Source organism: Atractosteus spatula, chromosome 6 (genome assembly GCF_055471065.1).
Source record: "Atractosteus spatula isolate fAtrSpa1 chromosome 6, fAtrSpa1.hap1, whole genome shotgun sequence".
Lineage (NCBI taxonomy): Eukaryota > Metazoa > Chordata > Actinopteri > Semionotiformes > Lepisosteidae > Atractosteus > Atractosteus spatula.
The window spans coordinates 16,306,039-16,322,642 of NC_142711.1; the positions used below are offsets into that span (position 1 = coordinate 16,306,039).

Below are 16,604 nucleotides of genomic sequence, written 5' to 3' on the forward strand. Positions count from 1 at the left end.
AGAACCAGATTTATTAGCCTCACAGGCGCAGGGGGCCCAGGGTATGACTCGCCAGGGTTCAAGACCAGGACCCACTACGTTAAGAAGAGATGGACAACCCTGGTCCAGGATAGCCTCAGGTCTGTACTTCCCGATTCTCTGACCTGGTGGGCGGGTTTAAACTGCTGGAGAGAGCCACAGGAGCAGCAGGGGTGTCTGTGCAGTTTCAGAGTACAAGAGGCCTGTTCACCTCGACAGTTCTGGACATCCAACTGCTACACGATCCGTTTTCCAAAAGCAGCTTACATGGGGTTGGACCGCAGGTCAGAAAGGGGTCCTGTGCCTTAAATGTGTGACGTACTGTAGTTCAGACAGGCCACACTGCTAGCAACACAAAAATCTGAATTGGCCTGTGCAAGCACAAAAATAAAAACAAATGCAGTAGAAGGCAAATCATGACTTTTAATGTTAACATTGTTAGAGTTGCTTGAAACCAGTGAGTGCTTCCCAGAAGCCACAGACAGGAAGTCCCCTTTCTCACCGAAGCCCCCCGAAAAACACGGCTGTCCCTACAGTACGGACAGGTTCACCGGGATCAAGGGGCAAGGAGTAAAAACATGTCCGCAAGCTGGGTCACAGGAATGGCGGCTGGAAACCGGAGCGTGCGCGCGAGGGCTGGACAAGAACGGGGGAACACGAGACGGGACACGAAGGAGTCCAATACCCCGGCCTCTTTCACGATGCAAAAGGGGGGAGGTCCTTGCATCAATCTGTTACCAACGACCAGGGGCTCGACGGCCTCCTCTTGTTTGCAAAAGCTCTGCAGTTGTAAGTTCAGGGAAATCCTCACAAAGGCTTCAAAAAAACACTGCTGCACATCCAGTGTACGAGTCCATCCTGCTGTCCATCCTGCGTGCACAAGCCCTGGCGGACGGGACGGACAGGAGCCACCAGCCAGGCGTCCACCCGCGGAGACGCACACTGTCCTCGGGGCCCGAGGCTGTCAGAGCCCCTCCTGTAATGCGGCCCGGCTGTGCTCCTGCAGCTCTCCCCCGAGCAGAACCGGGCTGCGCTGGACCTCGGCTACAGCAGCCAGGGCCTGTCCTTGGCCATGCCGGCCTCGTAGTCCCTCAGCGCCCGTTTAGGGGGGATCAGGGTGTCGCCGACCCCGGGCTTCCGTCTGCCAGTCCGGCCGGGCGACTCCGCAGGGGGATCCGGCCCGGGTTCGAGCCCGGAGGCCTGGGGCGGCGGGGGGTGCTGGGGGGCCGCGGGGGGCGGGACCTGCAGGTCGCTGTCGTGGGCGAACCTGCAGCGCCCCCCGAAGCGACAGCGCCCGTCCTTGCGGTAGGCCAGGCAGACGGGGCGCCCCCCGATGCAGGCGGGGCGCGGCTGCAGCGTGAGGGGCACGTGGCGCTGCAGAACGCTCAGGCTCTGCTCCGCGCGGGCCCGGAACGGGTTGGCGAACACGCTGCTGGCGCCGCCCAGCTCGCCCGGGCCCAGGCTGGGGGCCGGCAGCCTGCGCGGGGTGGCGGTCCGGCCCTCTGCTGCCTCACTCGGGTCCGGCCCGGGTCCCGGCTCCGGCTCCGGGTCCGACTCGCTCTCGTCCTCGTCTCCCGAGTCCAGCAGGAGATTCCGGCCTGTCTCCCTCCCCTCTCCTCCTCCTCCTCCTCCTGCGCTGGGGGCTCTGGTTTCTCTGGAACACAAGACAGCCAGTGAGAGGCAGAGACCCGCAGGCCCTGGCTGAACCCCACTTCCCACGTCACGCGGGGCGCAGGGAAGCCCCCCACGCGGAGAAGTCCGGGTGTGCACCAGCTGCTCTGGTGGTCACACTCCAGAGGGCTGCTTCTCTCCCAGCGCTCCCCTGCCCGCTGGCCCGTATTCATGACGCCCTGCTGATGAACCCGCAGCTGAGGAACAGACTGCGCTGATCGACCCCAGTCCAGAACTGAAGCCAGAGGGGAAAAACAATGTGGAGAACGTGCAGACTCTGCACAGAAGGGTCCCAGAACAAAAACGGAAACACGCCACGGGCACACGTCACGTGCGACGGGTCTAAGTGACGCTAATAGCGCTGCAAACCTGCGCCGACTCGCGACTTTCTCACCGTTACCAGAGGCGGGGATACCGCCTGTTCTCACCCTGTTTCTTACAGCTGCACACATCCAGACCAGAGCCCAGGAAGAGCCACCGACATCAGACCCAAATTCAGAGACCTACTGGCAGTGCTCGGCAGGATGCGCGCTGAGGACTGACAGGCCCTCCTGCCTGAACCCTCGCACCTGCCTCCGGCCCCCTGCCCCGCTCACCTTTCAGCCGCTCCGCAGCCCTCCTTGTCGTCGCTTTCTGACCCGGACTCGGAGTCGGACGACACGCCATAGCCTACCAGCGCCATGACGGCCGGAGAGTCCACTGCAGCCAGGCGGGGGGAAGGGAGATCGGGGTGCGCAGATATTTCAATCCACGCTGCTCTCTGCCGGGAATACGCCCCTGTTGTAAAAGGTACTCAGTACGTAAGCACAGTGTTTACTCTCTCCGTCGGCCTGCTTGGATAAAACCACTCCGTTTCCACGAGGATATAAAATAAAATACCCCCTCCGGCTTCTGTAAATGATGTGGTCCGTGTGGTCTTCCTGGTGGCTGGGCAGTGAGACTACATTTCCCGACAGGCATTGGCTGGCGGAAGAGGATCGATAGGTGTTTCAATAAAAACGAGATACGTTTTAAAGCGTACAGAACAGTTAGCCCTGATAGCTTAAACCTATGCTGTGAGGTTACGTAATAATTATAAACGAAGTTCCAACTCTATCCTGCTAACTTTGGATTTATTTACCATTGATCACTTTTTGACCTTTTCTAAGAATAGGTGTTACAGTAGCGAGTACCGAAGTAAAGCGTGCATCTCAGAAGTAATGTATTAAAATGCAATGAATATATTACGGAAAGAAATAAATCTAACTTTAAAAATGTTCTTCAGAAATGATAATCGTCCATTAGGCGTTGTGCGGCATCATCAACCGTGCGTCGCCCACGAACTCAAAGCAATACAGGCTGACACGATAAAAACGATGCCGTTTGCTGCTCACATTGAAAAGAACACAGGAAAGTTTGCAATAATAATAATTACTAATTCCTCACACTTATATAACGCTTTTCTGGACACTCCAGTCAAAGCTCTTTACAGGTAATGGGGACTCTCCTCCACCACCACCAGTGTGCAGCCCCACCTGGATGATGCGACGGCAGCCATAGTGCACCAGTACTCTCACCACACACCAGCTCTCAGTGGGGAGGAGAGCGGAGTGATGAACCCAGTTCAGAGATGGGTATTATTAGGAGGCCATGAGTGGTAAAGATCAATGGGAAATTTGGCCAGGACACCGGGGTTACACCCCTACTCTTTTCAAGAAACGCCCTGGGATTTTTAATGACCACAGAGAGTCAGGACCTCAGTTTTACGTCTCATCCAAAGGACGGCGCCTGTTTACAGTATAGTGTCCCCGTCACTATACTGGGGCATTAGGACCCACATGGGCCGCAGGGTGAGCGCCCCCTGCTGGCCCCACTAACACCTCTTCCAGCAGCAACCTTAGTTTTTCCCAGGAGGTCTCTCATCCAGGTACTGACCAGGCTCACACCTGCTGGGCTTCAGTGGGTATTCCTGGGAAAGCTGGGAAACACTGAAGAAACTGAGTCTCTTTAGTCTGAAGGAAGTTTCCTACACTGACAGACTGGAGGAACTGAGTACGTGGAAAGTACATGAAGTGCGTTTAAAAATGGAACAGACACTTCTTTACGCAAACGGTGGTAGGGGTGTGGAACAAACAACCCAGCCTTGATCTTGAAGCCAATATCCTGGTTTCTTTAAATGTTCGGGTTTGCTCTGTGCGTGTACCTCAACCCGTCTCGAAGCCGGAAGCGGCTCTGAAGCGAGTTTGTCGACACACTTTCCCGAGGAGCCGAGTCTCTCGGTTTCCTTTCTCTTCTCTCCCCCCGGACGGACCAGCCCCGCTGCCTCCAAGCGTCACAGTCTGAAGGCGGAGCCGTGAGATGCGCATTAAGACTCATCTGGCTGTCCTGGCCGACCAGAAGCGTCGTCGGGTTATTCAGTATTTGCTACCGCGCTCGCTCGAGAAGACGCGCCTGTGCCCATCGCAGAACACACGACAGGACGAGTCTGCAAGGACCGGTGAGCCGGACTTCAGCCCTGTACATGCCGCCGCCTCGGTTGTTGACAGGATGAGCAGAAGACTCCGGGCTCACCTGGGTGACGGGGTGGGATCTTAAAACTGTGCTTCGATTGAAAGGCGCTCAATCTTGTGAATTCAGCTGCAAACCGGTGTTTAATGACAAGAGGAGACTACTTGGCCCATCTACAGTGTAGCTTATTTATCCAGGATCTCATCCACCTTTTCCTTGAGATAATCCAGGGTTTCGGCTTCAACAACATGGCTAGGCAGCTTGTTCCACACTCCCACCACCCTTTATGTAGAGATGTGCCTCCTTTTGTCAGTTTTAAATACAATCTCTGTAGTTTCCACTACTGCCACCTGGTTTGTGTTTCACTGTTTGCTCTGAGGATTCTGAATACCTGAATCAAGTCTGCTTGTAGCCTCTCTTTTCAAAAACTAAAGAGAATTCAGTTCCTTCAGCCTGTCAGTGTGGAACAGTCCCTATGTTCCTGGTCTTGTCAAGCAGAAAGTGTGGTTGGATCTGGGGCAGAGAAGGGAACAGAGGAGTGAAGCTTTCACTGAAGGTTTGCCCTTAGAGAAGCATGGAGAGACCAGGGAGGAGAGGATGGTTTTGGAACTGTGGTGGTCACGGTTTGAGTGGGGGAGTTTGTTGTATATGGAGTTAAATATTGACTTGGATCGTTTTTCGGCATGTAAAGAAATGGACGGGTTTGCTCTGTGTGTGACCGTCAACCCGTCTCGCAGCCGGGAGCGGCTCTGTAGCGAGTTTGTCGACAAGCTTTCCCGCGGAGCCGAGTCTCTCGGTTTCGTTTCTCGTCTCTCTCCCCTGACGGACCAGCCCCGCTGCCTCCAAGCGTCACAGTCTGAAGGCGGAGCTATGGAAGCCCGTTTCCGCCAGGGAGTAAAAAAAAACGCAATTCCGATTTAGTATCTCAGAATTACGACTTGAAAACTCAGAATTTCGGCTTCATATCTCAGAATTGTGACTTTATATCTCGCAATTGCGACTTCAAAATAGCCCACATTTCATTGTCTGTCCTTTTGTTATTGTAACGGATTCGGGTTCTAGGGCTTGTGCCCTCGCCGCTCACTGCATTGGCTCGAACCCGGGTCTTGCCAGCTGAGCGAAAGAAGACCTTTTAAGTAAAAAAGGACTTACAATGGAAATATGTAAAAAGTATAAGTTTCCTCTTTTATAACTGTGAATTCCTCTGGATGTGAAGTGTCTATTTCTGTATCGTTTTTTCATATTGTCTCCGTTTTTCTATTTCTGGTGTTTAAATAAAAACTTTTTTTAAAAGCCCACCGTCCACTATTCCATCCGGGTACTATTGAAGATTCACTGGCGGAAATGGGATTCCATAAAAATTAGTGCAATTAATTTGATTTTTATCAGGGCATTGTACAAGACAAGTCTTCAGGCCTATAGATCCTATGATCCTGTACGATGTACTGTATGAATATAGTGTAACGGACCGGACGACATACAGGTTGTACGATCTGGTTGCAGTGTGGTGACGGCACCGCCCTCCCCTGCGCATTTTTTTTTTGACTGACATGCCCTCCCCTGCGCATTTTTTTTTCTACAAAATATACTATATTCCGCGAAAAACAAACATCTCAAAAAGAAACATCTCACACATATTAACACTCCACGTAATAAAAACAACGGCGGAACTGCGGTGTTTGTCCGTTATCAATCATTGCAAGTGGGGGCGGATTTGCGCAATTAAGAGAGTCCCTCCAAACCCTACCACTTGCTATTGTCCCTTAATCCCTGTACAGGGCCCAAAGTCCTTTCCAGCGCTCCCTCGCCGTGGGAAACCCCATTTGGCGACGTCACGCTTCATCCTCCTCCTGAGGTCCGCCAGGATCCTCTCCTCCAGCTCCCTCGCTCCCCACTCTATGTTGTGCCAGATGAGATTGTTCCTCGCGTCCCAAAGACCTTTTTTTGTGAGGGACAGCAGCAGCCACATCAGGAACTCCATCCCCTTGTCCAATCCGGTAGGTGCCAGCCCCAGCAGAATGTACTGGTAACTGAGCACCGCACCTGTTCCCAGGAGTTGCATAATGTTGTCCATTCTGCCCCACACCGCCTTGGCGAAGGGGCAGCTCCAGAACACGTGCTCCTTAGTCTCCTCGACGAAACACGTGTCCCGGGGGAAATCGGATTCCTGGAGAGTGTCTGTAGAGGACCTCTCTGGTACCCAGTCTCTTGTGTACGGCCATCCAGTTGAGGTCCTTCAGTTCGTTGTCAAGTTCTTTAGGCTGCGTCCTTTCCCAGACTTGTCTGGGAACATACAGCCTTTCGTTGGCGACCAGATGCCCCCTCACCTCCTTGTACAGGGCTCTGTGGTTGGTGCAGAGCTCTGGCTGTCTCGTGGCCTCATACCACCTGCTCCACTTGACAGAGTGGGTGTAGAACTTCGGTCGCCTCTCTGCCTTGGGCCCAGTGTTTGACCACTGGACCAAGTGCCTCATCGGGACGGAGAGCCACAGCCTGACAAAGTACTGGCCAAAGTGTGGCCGATGTGCTCCCCCAGCGCCCAACAGAGGTTGCAGTAGAAGATGCAGTCGAGTTTCAGGGGGAAATGTGGGACATCTCGACCCCCTTCCTCGACCGGCTGACACATCCGGTTCCTTGTGATGTACTCGTACCTGCCGCCCCAGACAAAGCTGAAGATCATCCCTTGCAGCGCTCGTCTAAGTCTGGCCGGCAGCGGGTACACCACCGCCAGGTAGACCAAAGCCGGCAGGATGTCTGCTTTCAACACCATCACTTTCCCTGTGTAGGACAGCGACCGCGTTTTCCACAGACCCAGCTTCGCGTTCACCTTGGCGATCCTCTCTGTCCAGTTGATGGTCTCGTTGTCCTGGCTCTGGAAGGAAACCCCCAGTATTTTGAGGGGCTCCGTGCAGAGCTCGAGACCCTCCGGCGCCATTGTCCTGTGCTTCCAGGGCCCGAAGAACTTCAGTTTGCTCTTTCGGCGGTTGAGCTTCGACCCCGAGGCTCTGGAGTATTGCTCCATGACCTGCAGGGCCCTTCTCAACCCCCTGTCCGACCTCAGAAACAGCGTCGTGTCGTCTGCGTACTGGGAGATCTTCAGGGTTTCCCCCGCGCCTCCTGGTATCTCCAGGCCGTCGATGACAGGGTCCCGTCTCACCGCCTCTGCTAAGGGCTCTGTGAAGAGAAGATAGAGAAGGGGTGAAAGGGGGCAGCCCTGTCGTACTCCGGATTCCTGGGGAATGAAATCCCCCAGGTTTCTGTTCACGTTGACTCTGCTGCCTACGTCAGAGTACAGTATCTTAATCCAGCAGCTGAAACTCTCTCCGAAACCGAAGCGTTCCAGCACCCTGAACAGATAGCTGTGGTTCACTCTGTCGAAGGCTTTCTCCTGGTCCAGGCTGACCACCATCATGGGCATGTTCCGGTCCTCGGCTCAGGTGATGGCATCTCTGGTCAGCTGGAGGTTCCAGCTGACGGATCGCCCTTCCACCCCACACGTCTGGTCGCTGTGGATGATGTGGGGGAGGGCGGTTCTCTGTCTGCCGGTCAGAAGCTTGGACAGGATCTTTACGTCCACGCAGTGCATCGTGATCGGCCTCCAGTTTTTGAGGTCGGCGGCGTCTCCTCCCTTGAAGAGCAGGGAGATGACGCACTCCCTCATGGTGTCTCCGAGTTTCCCCCGGCGGAAGATCTCCTGCGTCACTTCCACCAGATCTGCCGCCAGGGTGCCCCAGAAGCAGGTGTAGAATTCCTTGGGGAGTCCGTCCGGCCCCGGCACCTTGCCAATCTCCATGGACAAGAGCGCCGCCTTCAGCTCCTCGGCCGTGATCGGACCCTCCAAGTCCTCCCTCACCTCCTCCGGTACTCGTTCCTTCAGCACCTCCAGAAAAGCATCGCCTGCCTCCACCTCCGTCTGCTTTTCTGAAAAGAGCTCCGTGTAGAAAGCGGTGGCCGCTTCTACCTTGTCGCTCTCGTCCAGCACTTCCTCTCCATCTCCCCGTCTCAGGCTGTGGATCACCCTCTTTTTCTGGGCTCCTCGGACCTGGTTGAAGAAATAGGAGGAACAGGTTTCATTATTTTCATAATGCTCCCTTTGTGCCTTGACCAGGAAAGCCTTGGTTTTCTCGGTGTGCAGGTTGCGGAGCCTCTCCTTCAGGTCCCATGCTCGGGCTGAATTGAAGGCTCCTCCCCCGTTAGCCGAGCTGTACTCCTCCTCTAATTGTTTCTGGAGTCACGCAGCTTCCTTCCTCTCCCTGGCCGTCTTCCGTCTGCAGTACGTCTGCGCCAGGGTTCGGGTCCTGTCCTTCACTGACTCCCACCATTCCACCACGGAGCTGTAGCCGTCTTTCAAATTGACCCAGCTCGCGTAGTCTTTACGGACCAGTGCCCTGAAGTCGTCTTCCTCCAGTATCTCCCGGTTCAGCTTCCAGTACCCACGACCGAATGCCGGCAGGTTGGTGTTAGCCACCACCGTCAAGCGCTCGTGGTCGGAATACCACGCCAGGGACACCTTCGCCGACTCCAGGGAGCAGGTCATGTGCAGAGTTTTTCCACGTCGTTCCGGCGTCGTTTGGGCGGCACCGTCTGAAGCCGTCCACCAGGGAGAACTGCTTGAGTAGTTACTCCAGCTCTGCCGAGCTGGTGTCGCTCCCCTTCTCCCGGTCGACGTTGAGGTCCCCGCCGAGTACAACCTGTCTGTTGGTGGTGCAGCAGCTGGCCAGGTCAGCAAACACTTCCTTCCGGATAGAGGGTTCCGTCGGAGCATAGACGTTAATTGCTCTCAACTTCTGCCCCCTCCAGTCGATAGTCCTGGGCATAACAGGGATGCTGGCCGCCGGGGCAAAAGAAAGTGTTCTCTAGCTCAGCTGGCAAGACCTGGGTTCGAGCCCATGCAGTGAGGCACGAACTAGGGTGGGAGCGGCGAGGGGCAAAAGTCCTAGAACCCGAATCCGTTACAATAACAAAAGGACAGACAATGAAATATGGGTTATTTCGAAGTCGCAAATGTGAGATAAAAAGTCGCAATTGTGAGATATAAAGTCGGAATTCTGAGATACTAAGTCGCAATTGCGAGATACCATAGCGCGTTTTTTTAACTCCCTGGCGGAAACAGACTCCCATACGGAGCTGTGAGATGCGCATTAAGACTCATCTGGCTGTCCTGCCCGACCAGAAGCGTCGTCGGGTTATTCAGTATTTGCTACCGCGCTCGCTCGAGAAGACGCGCCTGTGCCCATCGCAGAACACACGGCAGGACGAGTCTGCAAGGACCGGTGAGCCGGACTTCAGCCCTGTACATGCCGCCGCCTGGGTTGTTGACAGGATGAGCAGAAGACTCCGGGCTCACCTGGGTGACGGAGTGGGATCTTAAAACTGTGCTTACTGACCCCCTGAGCATTGCAATGAGCGAATATCACGCACTGACATTCAGTTGCAATTTTCAGAATGTACACATCACACCTTCAGTTTAAACACGGTGTTGAAGCCCGCTGGGTCTCAAAGCGTCCAGGAGAACATGGAGCGCTGCAGTCGTCCTGTGTTGAGCTCACTATGGGGTACAGCTCAGTCAGATCTGGCTGCGAATTCAATACCATATTCAATACAGTCACACCTGCAGTATATTGCTGTTACCACACTCCTGTAAGTACATGTACATGAGTTCTGTAATACAGTAAAGCTATATTGTTGTTTCTACACCCCAGTAACTATATCTAATATAATAACAGCTATATTGTTGTTACCACACTCTTACAGCTATATTTGATACAGTAACAGCTATAGTCTTCTAACTGTACTACAATAACTATATTCAATACGGTAACAGCTACTGTATATTGTTGTAACCACACTCCTGTAAATATATTACTTGTGTAATACACTAAAAGCTATATTGCTGTTTCTATACTCCTGTAACTATACTCAATACAGTAACAGCTATATTGTTGTGAATATTTTTCTCTAACTGTATTCAATACAGTAAAAGATTCTTGAAATTATTGTCACGATCGTAAACCCCTCCTCTTAAGGACACTCCAGCCCTTCCTCGTTTTCCTGATCCCCTGCACCTGCCTCAGGTTCCTGCCCCCGTCCTATAAGAGCCAGACACTCCCACCATTCCAAGCTCAGCTTTGGAAGATGGACGCCCGGGAGCCCGCCTACAGCGAGTCCAGGAGTGGCTCAATGTCACAGGCTTCGCAACGGCGTCCTGACCATCTGGGTCTGGGACTGGAGCGCCTGGCCCCATTACCCCCCTTCTATTCCCCCAACTCTTTGTGACAATTATATATTGACGTTTCCTTTGTCCTCTCGTTTCTCCTCAGAGTGTCCTCCGGCTTCCTGGTCTTGAACCCACAACCAACAGAGGAGATTCTTGTCCGAGATGATGGAGGACCCCGAGGCAGCCTTGGGGAGTCTGAACGAGGTCAGCTGAGTCAGTTCTCTACAACAGGGGTCCTGGGGACCCCCATTCCAGTTAGTGTTTTCTAGACCAGAAGTTCCGAATCTTGGTTTTGGGTGGCTCCTGTAACTGTTGTAGCTCGGACATCTACAATCCTGGCACTGGGGATCACTGATCCCCAGATATGAAGAAATTGGGGAGCACAAACTGAAAAAGGCAAATTTTCTGTCATCTCCTAATTCCATTCCTAATTCTCCTAATTCCATTGTGTCTGTCTTCTGTTTTTTTCACAGAAGGGACAGCTGGTGATTCACGCCAACCGTCCACAATTCCCTGCTGCCGTCAAGCACTGGAGCAAAGAAGATGTGAGGCAGTGGGTCCTCCTGCAGCCGGAGCTGGAGAACTCATGTGCCGAGGTTCTCTACAGAAACAATGTTACTGGGGCTTTCTTCCTCCTCATGGACATGGATGACCTTGAGCAATTTGGCATCAGCCATGGTCTGGCAAACCTGATCCTGCAGAAGAGGGACATCTTGAACAAAGACGGGCCGATCAGTGTAAGGGGCCCGTCGGACATGCCCTGCAAGCCCTACCCCTTTCACAGATTCCACGACTCCCACAGGTACATTGAAAACAGGAGGCTGGACATACCAGAAACCGGGGCATTCAACCTCATCGAGCCCTGTCACGAGTTCAAGGCCTTCACCAACACAAGCCCTGACAACAAGCTACTGAAGTTCGAGATCGACACCATCCGATTCGCAGCAGCCTGCATGAACAGCCGCACCAACGGTACTATCCACTTTGGAATTGGTGACTGCCCCATATATGAGCACGGGCAAGTTCTGGGCGTCACTGTGGAGGACATGGAGGCCTATGGCAAAAAGCTCTCACAGGCCATTGAAGAGCACTTTGAGGACAAGCATGTGAATGCAGCCAAGAGGTGCATCAAGCCCCCCCGCTTTGTGCAGGTGCTCAACCCCAACACAACGACTTCAGTCAAGTACGTGATAGAAGTGGACATTGTTCCAGCCTACATGATGTGCAAGGAGATTGTCTTCCATGTGGTCAACATGGAAAAGAAAAAGCCAACAAAAAAGGCCTCAGAGGAGGGCAGACAGTGCCTAGTGCGCGATGGCGCCAGCATTAAAAACCTCCTCGGCAAGTCACCCAAAAATAAGGACAAGAAGGAGTACGACAGGTTTGTGAAGGCGGAAGTGAAGCAGCTGTCACTGGCGAGGAAACAGGAAGAGGAAAAGAAATTGGCTCACATCAAGCAGAGCACACAGGGTTCCAGACTGAGCGAGATGATTACAGGAGGCTCTGGATCATTGGATAGGTCCCAGTACGACTGGTATATACTGGTGACCAATAAATCTCATCCAGTACAACTAGAGTCACTGGAGTTCGTCCGGGAGATGAAACTGATAACTGTGCTCGATTTTGACCCCGATTCTGCAGACTCTGGCCTTTACAAGTATTATGAAGAGGAAAGGATGGTTAACCCACACTTCCCCACAGATTACAAGGTCAGACAGACTGATAAAGAAGTTGCTGGCCGCCTGAGGCTCACCAGAAACACCAGCTGGATCTTCTGCGATGGGTGTGTGAAGAAAGAGATTGGAGATGTCAAGCCTTCAGGACCAGACACCTGGCTGGTGCAAAAAGGAGCATCTGTGCAAGAAGTCATCTCATTCTTGTGCCAGAAGTGTGTATTGCCACGGAAGAGGTTCCTGGTGATTTTCCTCCTGCTATCTAGGGTGGATGACAAAATAGATCCAATGTTGGAGACCTTCAGCATGTTCCTGCAACAGCTGGGTGGCATTGAGCAGCTGCTGTGCATCTGTGAGAACGATGCCGCCTTCATTAACTGGAAGGATCTGATTGATGCGCGCTACAGGGTTGATATCTCCCCAAGAACCATCTATGAACTTAGCCTTCCTGAGATCAATGGCACCATCCAGAGCCTGTGGTCAACTAACAGAAGCTTGAACCGCTTTCTGCCGTGTGCTGGCAAGGGCAGAGTCATCCTGAGAAAGAAGAATGAGGACAGCATGGACACTCTCAGCATCCTCTGCATCAACCAGTGCGAGGTGGGAGTTCAGGAGGATAGGGCATTGGTGGAGGAGCACTTCTACAAAGGAGGAAAGGTTTCCTGGTGGAATTTCTACTTCTCAGATTCAGGTCCTGGGCACTTCATTAAAAGAGAAAAGTACAATTTCATCTTGGAAACCATTATACCTGAGCTCATGTCCTCGCAGCAAGCCTGTGAGTCTTTCAACCTCTTCCACCTCCCAGGTTGCGGTGGCACAACCCTAGCAATGCACATCCTGTGGACCCTGAGAGACAAGTTCCGGTGTGCCGTGCTAAAGGACAGGCATGTGGATTTTGGCGAGGTTGCCAGCCAGGTGGTACAGCTGCTGACCTACATGGTTGAGAAGAAGTCCTTCTGCGTCCCAGTGCTGTTGATGGTAGACGGGTTTGAAGAGATGGATGCCGTGCACAACTTGCAGCTGCGGATTGAGAAGGAAATTGAGAAGGAGGAACTGATCTGCAGGAACACACTGGTCATTGTGCTCAACTGCATGAGGACAGAAACCCCCGAGCAGATGAAGTCAGACACAGTCTTCCTTGGGAATGTACTCTCCCCAGCTGAGCAAGGGCAATTCCAGGAGAAGCTGAAGGAGATAGAGAAGACATTAAAAAATACTGAGACTTTCTACGGTTTCATGATCATGAAGGAAAATTTCAAGGAGGAGTACATCCAGGGTGTTGCTCGTAATACTCTTAAGGGCTTTAGTTTCGAACACAAGCAAGCCCAGCTCTTTGCTGTGTTGGCCCTCCTGCATACATATGTTCAGGGGGCTGGGCTATCAATTTCCCTTTGTGAGACATTCCTGGACTCGCCCAAGCCCATTTTCAAATTGCAGGAATTCGGGGATGAGTTTGGGAAGTTCTGCAACCTCATGGATTGGGGGGCGTTCGAGGGTGTGCGCACTATCCACCACCTTGTGGCCAAGCACTGCCTGCAGGAGTTGGCAATGACATACAGTGTGACCAAGGCCCAGATTACCAACCTGCTGCTCACAGAGGACAGCCTATATGATAGCATCCATGGGAGAGACAGACTAATCGAGGATGTTCGCACAATGCTGGTCAAAAGGCAGTATGGCAGCTCTAAGAATGAGAGCCAGTTCTCTCCTCTGATTCAGACCATCATGAAGGAGACACCAGGGCTGGAGGAGAATGTGCTATCCAATGCAGCCAAGCGCTTTAAGAATGACCCGGTCATCTACCAGCTTCTTGCTAGGTACTACTATCTCAGAAACAAAGACTACACAGAGGCCCTGAAGTGGGGCAGGAAGGCCAGTAACCTGGCAGAGGAAAACTCTTACATTGCTGACACATTGGCTCAGATAATCAAGCACAAACTGAAGTATGATTTAACTAAAGCGAAGAATAAGGAGGTTCCTTTCTCACCAGAGCAACTGAAGGAATACCTTAAGATGGCCTGTGATGCCACAGAGGCTTTCAGGAAAACACAGCATATTGCCAAGAGAGAGGTTGAGTCCCGAGCCAGGCAGAGGACAAGACACCAAAACAACAGCCCCTATAACACGGTGGGCTGCGTAGGTGAGGTCCAGGTGGCTGCGCTCATCGTGGAGGTCCTGAAGAAGATTCCAGTTTTCACTGGAAAATTCTCTACATCAAGCCTCTCAGATTTCCTCTCAGGAAATATTCTAGTCAGTGATATTGCTGAGAGTGACAGGCAGAAACAGGAGCATGCTCCTTACTTCCAGGTGCTTCAGGATTACAGTGATCTCCTGAGCAACCTCAGATACAGAATGAAGATGCAGTTTGATTTCCTGGACTGCTTCTTTGTCAACCTGGAGCCCAAATTTCTGGAAAAGGACAGGCGAGAGAAGAGGACACAGAAGGAGCTCTCCGAGTGCTTCAAGCTCTATGTTGAGGTCTTCTGCATACCCAGCCCTGTGGAGCTGCCAGAGACCAGGACCCTCTCTTTGCAGATCTATGAGGGGAGACAGTTCTTGCAGCAGATCAAAGCAGACACCTACTTTGGGCTACTTTCGTACCTTACTGAAAATATCCCTGCTGACAAAATGAAGGAAACAGTCAATATATATAAATTAATACTAAAGGAAGACCAAAAAAGTGTGATGGACAAAATTAACTTCATCTACGCCAATGTAGTGCTCCAGTGCATAACACCCAACTTGCCTTACTTATGGGAGTACTCTTCTCTCCTGAATATCCTGGCAGAGGTCCTCGATCATCCAGTCGCAGACAGTGAGAGCCTAGCCCTCAACTTCATTGCTACTGTCCTGCTGTGGCCAGAGGAAAACAGCACCTGTACAGGTGAAAGTGTGGGGAGCTACATATCTCAGATGAGGAACTCATTCTGGAATGAGATGAAGGCCTTCTTCTTCTTTAAAAGGCCGGTCATACATTTCTACTTGGGCCAGAAGCAAAACTATGGCAAACTGGTGAGCAGGAGGCAGGTTGTGAAGTGCCTTGACTCAGACCAGCAGGACAGCACCCTCTGGTATAATGACAAGGTATGGAAGCAGGAGACAGTCCAACAGCTTCTCCAAAGAGTCACTGGGGTGGTGCAGGACAGGAAAATCATGGCTGACACCCCAAACCCAAAGGTGAAACTGCAGGTGATCCCAGAGAGGATGAGCCGGATAAGTGGGCTGGATAAAGGCACCCGTATCTCCTTTTACATCGGCTTTTCCATAAATGGTCCTTTTGCCTTTGACATTAAGGTGGAGCCACACCCCAAGTGACAGTTTCATACAGCAAACCCGGACATCAAGTTTTAAGTACATACTCACACACTTACACACCCAGTCATCAAGTGTTAAACACACACTCACACACCCAGGCATCAGGTCTTAAGCAAACACGTACACACCCAGGTGAGTGTCTAAAAGAGACTAAGGGGATTCAGTTTTTTCAACATGTCAGTGTAGAGACTCCGTTCCTTCAGTCTGTCAGTGTGACAGACTAAAGAGACTCAGTTCCTTCAGCCTGTCAGTGTGACAGAGTAAAGAGACTCAGTTCCTTCAGCCTGTCAGTGTGGGACACTCCCTTCAGACTAAAGAGACTCAGTTTCTTCAGTCTGTCAGTGTGGGACACTCCTTTCAGACTAAAGAGACTCAGTTCCTTCAGCCTGTCAGTGTGGGACAATTCCTTCAGCCCTAGAATGTTTCTTGTTCCTCTTCTCTGAGCAAATTCTAGAGCAGCAATATATATTTTTGTTTTCTATAACATAGTTACCAATACTGCACACTATTTCATATACTGAACCTTTTCATTACAAATCATAATACTTTGTTTGCTTTTGAATTGCATCCACACATTTCCTAGAAGATATAAATGTGTCAACAACCAAGTCATGCCCATAAGTAACATTGTCTAAATGAGCTTTTGCCATTTTGTATCTATAGTTTGTTTATGCTACCTGTAACACTTTGCACTTTGGGCATTAGTCTATGTTAAACTTCATATATGTATTTTAAATTTAATTTGCCTTTTCTACAATGTTTGATAATCCTCTTATATACTTTCTTTAAATTCAGTTTATAGCTTTGTTTAATTACTTTAATGAATGTTTTATTGGCATTTAGCTGTGTCCACTGGTTTCATAGGTTCTTTTGTCCCTCCTGTGTTTCATCCTTTGTTTGAATGGGACAACACCTATGATGTCACTTCCTGGATTAAAAAAACACATCTACTTCCTGGTACTGTGTCAGTTAATGATTGGTGGAGTTGGGTCACATGATCTGGGGTTTACACACTCACCTGTCTCTCAGGGAAGAGAGTAAAGACAAGACTACAGCCAGAGTGCATTGATTGCTTTGCTCTACTGCGGGAAAGGCAACCAGGTGCTAAATCTAAACATTTGATTTTCCCTGTAGTATTCATTTTTTATATTCTGTTGTAATTAAAGTATTACACATTCAAATTTGATCCTCTGTCCTGCTTTTGAATAAAGTATCCTAAAGTG

The 16,604-nt window shown here is 51.4% G+C and overlaps 2 protein-coding genes across 3 annotated transcripts; one reads left to right on the top strand and one right to left on the bottom strand.

The window, feature by feature from the left end:
* Positions 1–422: 422 nt before the first annotated feature.
* Positions 423–2,653, bottom strand: LOC148832310 (uncharacterized). Its single transcript, XM_088919513.1, has 2 exons — positions 2,286–2,653; positions 423–1,672 (listed from the first exon to the last, which is right to left on the bottom strand). Exons 1-2 carry the CDS (start codon positions 2,369–2,371, stop codon positions 1,063–1,065), a joined length of 696 nt encoding a protein of 231 aa, XP_088775639.1. The 5' UTR covers positions 2,372–2,653; the 3' UTR covers positions 423–1,062.
* A 1,468-nt stretch (positions 2,654–4,121) lies between these two features.
* On the top strand, positions 4,122–16,327 carry LOC148832311 (sterile alpha motif domain-containing protein 9-like). 2 transcript variants are annotated; one of them, XM_088919710.1, is made up of 3 exons: positions 4,122–4,165; positions 10,497–10,597; positions 10,867–16,327. In XM_088919710.1, the coding sequence occupies exons 2-3, from the start codon at positions 10,556–10,558 to the stop codon at positions 15,379–15,381; spliced, it is 4,557 nt and encodes a 1,518-aa protein (XP_088775836.1). In that variant the 5' UTR covers positions 4,122–4,165; positions 10,497–10,555; the 3' UTR covers positions 15,382–16,327. The 2 variants fall into 2 exon arrangements, with proteins under 2 accessions (XP_088775836.1, XP_088775835.1); XM_088919709.1 differs by lacking the exon at positions 4,122–4,165 and adding an exon at positions 9,201–9,449.
* Positions 16,328–16,604: the final 277 nt, after the last annotated feature.